This window comes from Cloeon dipterum, chromosome 2, assembly GCF_949628265.1.
Source record: "Cloeon dipterum chromosome 2, ieCloDipt1.1, whole genome shotgun sequence".
NCBI lineage: Eukaryota > Metazoa > Arthropoda > Insecta > Ephemeroptera > Baetidae > Cloeon > Cloeon dipterum.
The window spans coordinates 14,854,956-14,866,097 of record NC_088787.1 but is presented as its reverse complement, the minus strand read 5'-3'; the positions used below and the strand labels follow the sequence as shown (position 1 = coordinate 14,866,097).

General features: G+C 38.4%; 1 protein-coding gene across 1 annotated transcript; it reads right to left on the bottom strand.

The window, feature by feature from the left end:
- Positions 1-209: 209 nt before the first annotated feature.
- Positions 210-10,338, bottom strand: LOC135936399 (lysosomal alpha-glucosidase-like). The gene is made up of 12 exons (XM_065479195.1): positions 10,249-10,338; positions 9,600-9,823; positions 9,133-9,295; positions 7,678-8,144; positions 6,045-6,329; positions 5,658-5,854; positions 4,867-5,205; positions 4,119-4,355; positions 3,919-4,064; positions 3,145-3,364; positions 2,417-2,626; positions 210-774 (listed from the first exon to the last, which is right to left on the bottom strand). The coding sequence occupies exons 2-12, from the start codon at positions 9,742-9,744 to the stop codon at positions 331-333; spliced, it is 2,853 nt and encodes a 950-aa protein (XP_065335267.1). The 5' UTR covers positions 9,745-9,823; positions 10,249-10,338; the 3' UTR covers positions 210-330.
- Positions 10,339-11,142: the final 804 nt, after the last annotated feature.

The window sequence follows — 11,142 nt, the reverse complement described above, 5'->3', positions numbered from 1 at the left end:
TGGCGCATCCTTTTGATGTGCGCAACATTAAATTGCACATTGACAAAACTGTCGAGTGCTTATGAATGTTTACTTTGCTCGACATGCGAGCCAGGAGAGTAACAAAATATTATTTAATGATAAATCATAGCATAGGCCGGGCTATATTCCACGCTTTTTGACAATCGAGTAATGCAGGCGGCTACGAAATAAATAAATAAACAACGTGGTGCCTTTGGCTGCGAAAAATATACTGATAATTTTTCTTTTATTAGCAACTACTGCACAGTAAACAACTATACACAAATAAATTAAGGGCCTATCAGTAAATAATGTAATTCAAATTTAATGCTACTCGATTTCCCATGAAACAGTCATGACATTGCTTTGTGAACTGCACCAATCGACTGATACCGAAGAAATTCTGATTTTCCCCTCTTCCGTGTCAACGAAAAATTTTGCTTCTAAGTCAATTTCATCGTCCACTTGCAGATTAGAGGCATTTGTCACATTTCCAGGAACGCCATAAATCGATATTGTATCGATTACAGTTGAGACCATATTTTCAGTTCCCCCAAGTGAACAAATCTGAAGATCCCCCGAATACGATATTACCAGTGAGGTTTGATTTGCAGAAAATTGAATGGTATCAAACGAAAGGTCATTTGATATACCGTCGTCCAGTGAAAGCGTCCCCTCGGCAGTGCACTCAGAGCTGTTCGCGCCTCCGCATTCAAGGGCGACAATTATTTGTCTTGACTCGGCCCGAGACATCGCGCTGGAAGTGTTGACCCCCTGGAAAAATAAAATCATGCCTGTTCAAAAAAATATTATCTTCATCTTGTGTTCTTGGTTGTGCAGCCCTGCGTAGTCAGAATTTTCATTTGAGCTTGTTTTTTTACCATATTTTACGCGTCATAGAAGTAACAGTAGAACTGAAATTTTTAAATCGTCTTGCAAAAATCTCAAGGAAAATCATTGCTAGACATTTACACCAAATCTGATAAATATTTATTTTATAAGGTGAGAAGCGCCACAACGCTTTACTCACTAGAGTCTTATGAAATGGTTATTATGCAAATCAACACATTTTTGTAGCATGGCGTCGGAAGAATAATTGATTTATAGCAATTCAACCCTTTTTCCCGGAAACACAACGTCGCAAACCCATATTGAAATTTGATCAAAAGTTTCGATTATAAAATTCGGCACAAAATTTGTACTGCGCAAAAGCGTGTTTCGAAATCAATGAAGATTTTGCCACATTGAACAATTATAATATTGTATAACAGTCCGACCGCCCACTAAAAAACTTTTGAAATTGTCATTGTGTATTCTCTGCTGTGAGGAAAGCATGATTTTATTCCTTTTGTTTGGAGTGTGCTTGTGGAAACCTTGCTTTTAATATTATTGGTCTGATATGAAACTGTGAAATATATTTATTTTCATTCGTTCAGTAAACACAGTCTCACAACATTAAAGGAATACACATTACTTGTCATATTTGCTCGTATTCTTGTTTTTAGCAAAACTCAACCAAGCTTTATGCCACAGTAGTGGGATTCAGAAGATTCAGAAGACCGTGTTTAATGCTCCTTTAACATTTCTTGATAGAGGAATAGATTCTATTAAGTCTCCCACATGTGGCGTCTATTTAATTGAGTTCTGCGCGTGATTTGCAAAATTTTCATTTTGCTGCATTGAGATTTGAATGCTAATGACTCACAAACCAATCATGTCATTCTTGCAAATAGATTCATGCCGAGTCATGTATTTTAAAGATACTTAGGAAAATTCCTCACATAAATTTCAACTAATATAAATACAGCTTTTATGAGTTTATTCGAATCACGATTTTGCCTTCATAATAATTCAACATTGATCTAAATAGATGGAATAAAAGCAACAATTATTGATTTAAATATGTTGTGTCTACGCGCTAAAATAATTAATCAGTAAATGTGTTAAAGTGGAGTTTGGATAGCACACGCACTGAGAATTTCGCCCAACAACTCAAAGTTCAGAAGAGCATGAATTTGTACCTGATAAATAATAGCTCGGCGCATGTTCCAAAAGAATGATTAATAATGCACTTATAATTTGGAGTCTTCGGGCAGTTTTGGGTTTCAGCACTATACGTTACTAAATAATTCCAAGTCTGAAGCCTCTACGCGTGTAGCAGGTATATATGGTTTTGCGTTAATGTTTAGCACTTGCATTGCAAGAAGAGTTACATTGTTTGCACGATGGGTATTAAAGGATTACTACCTCTTTCCATTGAATTGGATAAGGCAGCTGAAATTATTACGAACGCCAAGCGCCACTATTTGTAATTGGGCTAGTGATTTTACTTTTGCCCACCGAAATTAGTTGTTTTATGAAATTTAAATGCAGAAATTCTAGGGTTTGAAATTGAATAAATATTAATTGAACTCACCTGCAGTGCAATTATATGTCCCTCTTTGATGAGGAGTATGAGCTCATTTTCCGGAGCATATAGGGTGACATGGCCTGTACCATTAACGTCCGCTTGCACTCTCTCACCGCCCAGCAAATGGAACCACGATTCTGTTGAACGTGGCAAGTAAATAGTTAATGAAACTGCCGCCGGTTCGAAAACAGGGGCAGCCATTAAAGAGGGTCCAACCTGCAAGAGCAGAAAGTGGTCACATTAAAGACTTATTGAGCAATTTTCATTTTAACAGTTGTCCTTTCGTCATTGTTCGCCCCGGCTCCCGGCTCATATCTAATTAAAAACATTTTAATTGGAGAGGGAACACAAACTTTCCTGTTAAAAGACTACAAGTGACCTTCATTCAATAAAACACTTTTACATACAAAGCATTTCGTGAGTAAATTAATTATGGAAAAGCTTGTTAAAATTTTGCTGGATGAGAAGAGAAAGTTCTCCACTTTTTGATCCAGTGTGGAATTGTTACTGGCTGCTGGCTGGTGATATTCAGCTGAATGTGTAAGCGTTTCACGTTTTAGTGAGCTGAATCAACAGATTTCTAGTTTCAATGATTAATATAAATGCGGCTCATTCCGCAGATAGAGCTTCTAGTGAATTGCTGAATTTATTGGAAACAGTAGAACGATAAGCGTCAAACATTTTGAAATTAATTATGGCATTAATCGTTTTGCATTGAAAGGCTTACAAATTACCATAAATTGTTCCTCTAGAGTCCACGTCGAGTTATCTGTTGGAAACTCGACTGCCATGGGCCTCACCAACGGCATCCCGCTGAGCGAGGCTCTATGAAGCCACGTGTATAGATACGGCATCAACTGGTATCGCAAACGGACCGCTCTCGCCACGATCCGACCCGAGGTCTCATCCAGCGCAGTCGGGTCACGAGCTGTGCTACCCCATCGGTGATGGAACCTTTCGAAGCAGACACACTCTTAATGAGGACGTTGAGTTTTAATTGCAGGAATCATTGATTTCTATATAGGCCCATTAGATATTACTACGTCGGTCAATTATAACTTTTAATGGCTTTTTGATTAAAGTTCCTAGAAATCTAGCTGACCTGGAATGTCTTCGGTTTCAAAGAAATTATGATTGCTCTTTAATTACGTCGCTTGTTAATTTTGGAATTCTTCAATCTGTGACTTTCTCTGAATAACTGATTGCAAGGTATGCAACCTGTGCAACAGTCTTGAAACCCATATTGCATGCGGTCGCCTTGCGCAACGCTTCTCTTATTAGCAGCGAGACTGTTTTATAGTCTTGATTGGTTTTGATTACTTTGATAAAACTTAATTGAGACTCTAAGCAATCGAAACGAGGAAGAATATTAACTGTCATTTGCAAACAAGGCTGGCTGAAAATGACAAGGGTAGAATTGTGTTTCATCTGTTTGATCATTTTAATTAGTTTGCACCCTCGCGAGATTTTAAGCACTCGGAGCTTGCTCTGTTCACGAAGCAATTTACCTCGTTAGAGGGAAGGTAGTCAACGCGAGGAGGGACCACCTGGTGCAGAGCGAGTCCGACCAAACGCCACTCGAGCCGCAAATTGGTCCTCCTCCAGAAAACGGCTCGCCGCTGATTCCCGCCTCCAACACGCTCAATAAAGCTGACTGAGAAGAAAATCTGACATGATTAACTTCGCTAATGTACCCAATAATAAGTACCTTCAGTCCTTGCCAGTCAGCCTGTTGCTCCTCACCTAGCCACCCATTAGTGTTGCCGCCCAACCAGTTTGAAGACCCCAAAACTGGAAGTCTTTTGTCACTTGATCCACTTATTTGTTCTAATATATCTTTCGCTAGAGTTGTGAATAACGAGCCGTATTGATTGTGCACACTATGATGGCTTCGCAGGCCGGACGCGCTCCACAAAACAGTTCCGTTTGACAAACTATCTAAACCCTAAAATTTTTAATTACATATTTTAATAACATATTTTAAAATATTTTAACTTGATAGCGGAAGATAACAGTTTAGATATGCATCATTTACAGATTTCGACCGAGTTTGAACTAAGAGAATAACAAATTTTAAAAATGCAAAATAAATTTTAAACCAATTGAATTTTTCACACTTTGACACCCATTCACAGAATAGAGCTCATTGAAATTCTGTTAGTTTAATCAAATTCACTGTAAGTGTAATTTATCCTAAGATGTAAAATAGGAAAATAAATCTCTTTAGCTTCAATTTAACTTTTGTTTATCTGCTTTCTATAGAATTTCATGGTTTTGTGACGTCATTTTAATTTTCATTTGTGAACTCAGCTAAATTTTGTATCATTTGAAATTGTACCATTTCGTAAAAAAATATGTGTTTAGAGCGCACAAGATATGTAGTTTGACGGAACACAGGAAGCGCAGGATGCATATTATGGGGGTTCACAAAGGGCTTGTGATATTGATCCGCATACCTGAGGAACATATTCTAGAGTTTCATTTCCGTCCCCTTGCGTTGCATCTTCATTAAGCGGCCAGTTATCTGGCAGAATTAATCCCGAAGGGAGGACATCTTGAATATTTGCCAGCATTGCACTCATGTGTGTGTCAAGCCACTTTGTGACGTTTGGATTTTCAAAGTCGGGATAAGCCACAGTTTCGTCTCTGTGCTGACCTAGATATGTGCCGTTTGTGCCGACCAAAAAAATGTCTTGGCCCTCCTCGAAAGCGGTCGTTCTCTCACTAACTTGCGCGTAGAGGCTAAGTAAAAAGTGGCGTTTGCTGTTTTTCAACTCAGTCACAATCGTCTTCAGCTGAAAAAGCACAACAACATAATTAAAGAGAAGCCCCGCTCCCTTGGGAACTCGACCCAAGCGATTGCAAAAAAATGTCCGTGATCATTCTTGAGGAAACAGGCAGCGAAGATTAAAGAAAATTTTTCCATCCGCAGCTTCCATCAATTTCTAGATACTTTTGTAATAACTAGTTGTAGGTTTATATATGACAAGGAAAATAGTAAATTAAAGATTTATGATTTTTTTCATTATTCCTTCCATTTTCCTTTGTCATAAACCTACAACTAGTTGTTACACTTTGTTTAATTATTTATTACTGGAATAATCACCAGTTTTTTCACTGCCGATGATAATATTTATAAAATAAAGATTTTGAAACAAATCATCACTGGAAAACATGCTCTTTAATTAAAAATAAATTTTTATAACCACGACCCATTCATTAAAAAAACGAATATAAAAATACAAACCTTGTCTACCCTGTTACCCTCGACAACATATGACACGTTTCCCAGGGCAGAATCATCTACGCAATCCGAGTCGTAAGGAAAATCCAAGCGTGTCGCTTCATTCTTGAAATTCAGTGCGTCTTCGTTTGTTCCATTTCGCGCTGTGTCTCTGCACACGTGCAACCCAAGGGACCAATACGGCGGTAAAGTCGGCAGCCCTAGTCGTAAAAAATTCAACTAGACTAAATGCAAATCACTCGCGTCCCAGCAAAGCTTTTTTCCTGTTACGCTTGGCTGCTGCGTGTAAAGTTTATGCGGAAAGCTCGAGTGCAGGTGACAGAACGCTTTTAAAGGGCTAGCAGCGCATGAAAATGCAAAATGAAAAACGTTTGCAGCTAAGTCTCGTACCAATGTGTGCTGTGAGCGCCTCAAACACTTCGGCGGGGCTGTTTCCCACAAACGTGTGAACGTTGAGGTATTCTGCGCCAGCGGTGCTGCGAATCGAGATCAAGTTTGACGGCCGAGCAACGACTTCGATTGCTCCCGGCGCTTCAAACAGCACCCCGTGTGATTTTCCGCTCTGGGTAACGCATAAAATAAACGGACGACCGTTGGCTTTTGTTCCCAAGCCTTGGTAGAGGGTTGCGCTTCCACTGGTCAGCCGGAGAGATCCTCGCGAAGTGGAGCCGGAACCTGTGTGATTTTAAATCAGTATATAATGTACATTACAGGAAGCTTCCACCCACTACCAACTCCCAAGATTGTCCTAAATGGTCAGTGCGGTGAACTTTCATATTTTCTATATAGTGAGACAATTTCTTTTTTTAAATTGCTTACGAAATCAGCAGGCCTTAAAATTGGGCACTTATTTGAAAAGAGCCTGTTGTGAAAAGAGGAGATATATTTATCACTTAATAGCTTGGGCTAGCAAAAATACAGTCATATTTTTAAAAAGACCAGTAAAAATGTCAAACTCGAGGTAATTAAAGCAATACTAGAACTTTAAATGTCATATCAGAAAAATTAAAGACCTGCAGTTCATCCTGTTTTTAATTTGAGGTCAAAATAAGGTGCATGAGGTGAAATTTTAAAAAAAGCTCCGCTAACTGAAGAGGTAAGGCCATCCATCTGCACCAGGGAAAAATGGGACCCAGAGGGTAAGAACTGAATACCAAACTTTTCTTCGTCGTCAACCATGCATGCCTCTCGTTAGAGTGCCATTCCCTCAGAAAAGGAGAAAAAAATAAATCTCGCATGAAGTAAAATACAACTTTGTGCATGTTTCAATGGAAGCCTTGCTTTAGTAAGGAAAAAACGCTTGTTGACCTAAATAACATATTTTTATATACAATGTGCGACATTAATTGCAGCCTAAGCAATATAACCGAGGAAAACTCACGTGGTGCAAACATTTTCCTCGCTCATTCAATTGAAATTGTTTTAACTTCATCATTGATTTTTTCTAAATAATTTTGTCGTCGCTTCAAGTGTTTTTAGTGCATGTCAGTGTACGTGACAGGTTCTTTAGTGCTTTATATAGTTCGAGAAAACTTCTGCAATTATAATTTTACGTGACACAAAACGTACACCAGCGCAGCGTGTATATGTCGTAGCTGCTGCAATTAACAGTAAAGAGAGTGCAACGTAGATGAGCGAGTTTCATTTCCAGTTTCCTTATACTTTGATTGATTCTCAAGGACGGAAGCTGCGTGAACAAAAGGAGTTGTAGGTGAGACGGGAAATTGCAAGCCGAGATCGATTTTCGTATAACGCAGGATTCTCCTAACATTCTAATCAATTCTGAAAGCATTGTCTGTATGCTCTCCTCGAAATTTAAGTTGTGCAAAGCATTTAAGGTAAATTAGACAACGATGTTGTTAGTGTAATTATGAAAATTACTGAAAAATTACAAAACAAAATAATTCCAATTCCAATGAGATTAAATGTTTAGTTTTATTTTAGTCGAAATAAAACCATAATCTGACCTGAACAAAAGGAAAAAAATATCAATTCACTATCAAACTAAACAAATTTTTCCTACCTAAGAGAAGTGCATCATGCGGAAATTGAAGTGACCACTCCCAAAATCCTTGAGTGGCTATGAGCGGCCCGTTGCCAGTAAAGAAGAGGGTCTCGTTTGATGTGCGACGCTTTAGCTCAACAAAAAAAGCCTCTCCTTCTGTCAGGTCAATCTTAATATCCGTTTCATCCAATTGTACCCTCGATTCATGAATCGAATCAGGAGCGCTCCCCTCAGCAATCAGTTGGACGAGAACATGCGACGTATTGAGGGCCGCAATGTTTATACTTAGAGTTAGAGGCTCTGCACCAAAGGGTGAACGTTCCAAACGAGCCACAAGCTGGGTCGAACCCGTTTTGTTTTGGTAATTTTGTCGAGCAGGAAGCGAATGATGGCAGAAATTCAGCGATTCCTCGAGTTCATTCCAGCAGCATCCAGCTGCGAGGCATTCTTGTCGGCTCGGTTGTTTGCCCGGCATACACTCGGACCTGAAAAACAGGAGCATGCTGATTAAACGAGGGAACGATAAATTGCGCGAATCGGGCGTGCGCGGTGTGTGGACTTGACAGAAAAAGGAATGATCATTATTCGTGCGCCTGTTTTGACAGCACCCGAGCACCGACCATCAAATTGGATGCATTCAGCGAATTGTTTGTTTGTTTGCTGGGTTAACGGATGAACAACCATTTGAAATCGCGAAATTTTCAAAAGAATTGGCCTACGCATAATAAGCGTACGTTTCGTCCCTGTAAATGCCTGTTTCAGGGAGCAATAAACCGTAAATGGACCACATGCATTTTTATTGTGTTTGTTTATTGTTAAAAGTTTTCATGAAGGATGACCAAACACATGGATTTTTAAAAAATCCCTCGTTTCACTAAAAGACCAAAAATTTTATTACTTATCGTACTTTTCCACATATGTCTGCCTTTTTTGGCGCAAAAATTGACCTTTTCGGTATTAAATACGGAAAAACCACAAACGATGGTTTTTTCCAGCTGGTTTTTAGTGCAAAAAACAGTGGTGCGTTTTTGCACATTGCAAACTTGGCGAACCCAGGCAGTTTATTTCACGATTGAGCTTTTAAAAGCTTTGAGTGTTTCTGGGAATAAAAAGCACACGAGGAAATACAGCAACCCAACAGAACACCAGAGAACCACCAACGCACACTTACCAAATGCGGCTCTTTGTAACAGACACCTAAACCATGTCGACCAATATTGGCTTCTTTGCTAATAGCTATTAGCAAAAGGTAAGTAAGCTAAAATTAAGCTGGATTGTTGCAGGTATATCTCTTTTTTAACTTCAAGCGTATCATATTTCTTATTTGCTTGAATTGATAATGGAAAATTTGAAACCAAAAATATTAGCTGTAAAAAAATTCAAAATTTGTTCGTATTAACTGTTATTATTCCATTATCACTCAATTAGAGTTTAGTCGAATTGTGAGGATTAAAAGCAAAATTAATTGATTACCAGTAAAAATTGCGGACGACACAGGATCCAAAAGGCTCTGGGTCCTTGCCGAGCCCATACATCAGTCCATAGAGCAACGGGGGGACGACAAATACTGCGATCAGCAGGGCAAATATCACTTTAGCTGGCCTGTTCAGAAGAATGTGATCCCACACGGTTGGTCCTATTGGATGGACAAAGGAATGAAAGTGGATGCCGCAATAGCAAAGTGGCCGCTTTTGAGAGTGAACAACAGAACACGCGACTGGTCCACTTCAAAGTAAACGCGCTGCGCGGAATTTGGAAACTTCGTCCCTGCCATAGTGTAGGTAAACAGCAAATAGCATGTAACGCAAATTTTTAAATGACTCAAAAGGGACGTCAAAAGACCTAACAGGTTAAAAACACTCAGACTTGTCGTTGCATTATTACGCCCAAATTTCAAAGAATGAAAAACGCTTATCGACTAACGACAAGAAATCGCTTACCAACTTTATTACCGTATCCAGGATCGTCTTCGTCATCCATGTAAAAGTCATCAGCCAAATTCGTGGAACTTTCTAGTTGTTTCAAATGCTTGGCTTTCTGCGGATATCGCAGGTGAACATCTTGCAAACTGCTGCCGACTGACATTTTTCGTCCTTTTTTACAGTTACTCAGCCAACTTTCCTTGTTCTCTTCCTGGAATGAGTTTTTCAAAGCAGTGCTGCTCCTAAAATGATAAATTTTTAAATTTGTTTTCATGGATCTTACAGGGTTATACAAATTGATGCTGGTATTTCACAGATTACAATAATTTCCCGCAGCACACCAAAGTGGTGCTTTTGTTAAAGGCTTCTCGTTTCTGATAAGCGCGGAGTGTTCATGCTAAAATTGAAATGGTTGCCATTGGAAAAAAATACTAAATGCTAAATGCTTTCAACAATGAAGGGGATTTAATTAGAGGGAAATGCTAACGCGCTCGGACAGTAATTTCGTTTTGTGGTTTACGAATTGGACTGACTGATGGTATGTGCCTTAAAATTTGAAAAATATCGCAAACTTGGTGAAAGCTATTTAAAATAATAATACTGTTATATCCCAAGTATTCACTTAGGTATTAATTACGACATTTAAAGAATTGCTTACTGTATGTACCTTTAAGTGAGAAACAAGCGACGTGATTCCATCATACGCACATCAGCGACTAAAACGTCAACCTGATTATAAAAATCAACTGATATGGAGATTAAGGCGCATCATTTCCATTGGAATGATTATATGTGACGTCTTATCATCGCGATATGCTGTTTCAGTGGATGGGAGGCAGTTGCTAAAACCTTCTACTTATCGGCGACCGTTATCAATCCAGCATTATTTCGGCATTACTAAATCCATTTGCAATTGCACCACATTTTATCATTCGAATCGATTCAATAAAGTCTGTCCTCGTCTCCTCTTCCACTATTCTGGAAATAGATCAGCGTACGATTGCAATAGGTGAAATATAATACTGAGACTATGAGATAATAACTTCTTTAGCCCGAAAAATCTAAGACTGTTATCTAGATGACTAATCTTTATTGCTGCTTATGTTTGACGCACAAAAAAATTTTCTTAATTTTTTATTAACTAGTAAACAAAGTTTTCATAAATGAAATGTTATTTAAGTTAGCAAGAGTTGTATTTTGTACCTTAATAAATATCAAATTTCATCTTTTAATCATGCTCCTCGCGTCAAATAACTATGCCTGTAAAAAAGCGTTAAAAATTGTAAAAAGAGAATGAAATATGAATGTAAAAATAAAACATCAATTTTTCTACAGCTATTAAGTGAAATTCAGCAAAGTTTATTTTGAACCAATAAAATTGTAAAATAATCATGGGGAATATCAGCTAATACTGTATTACTATCATTTGAAAAAAGCAAGTCTCGTCTTATTAAGTTTCTTGAGAAGACGAGTATCATATAAAAGTTCAATAAGGTAGAAAACAGAGGCGTGCCGTTTCTCGGTTATTGTTTCGCCTCATGAAACACAATTCATAACTAGC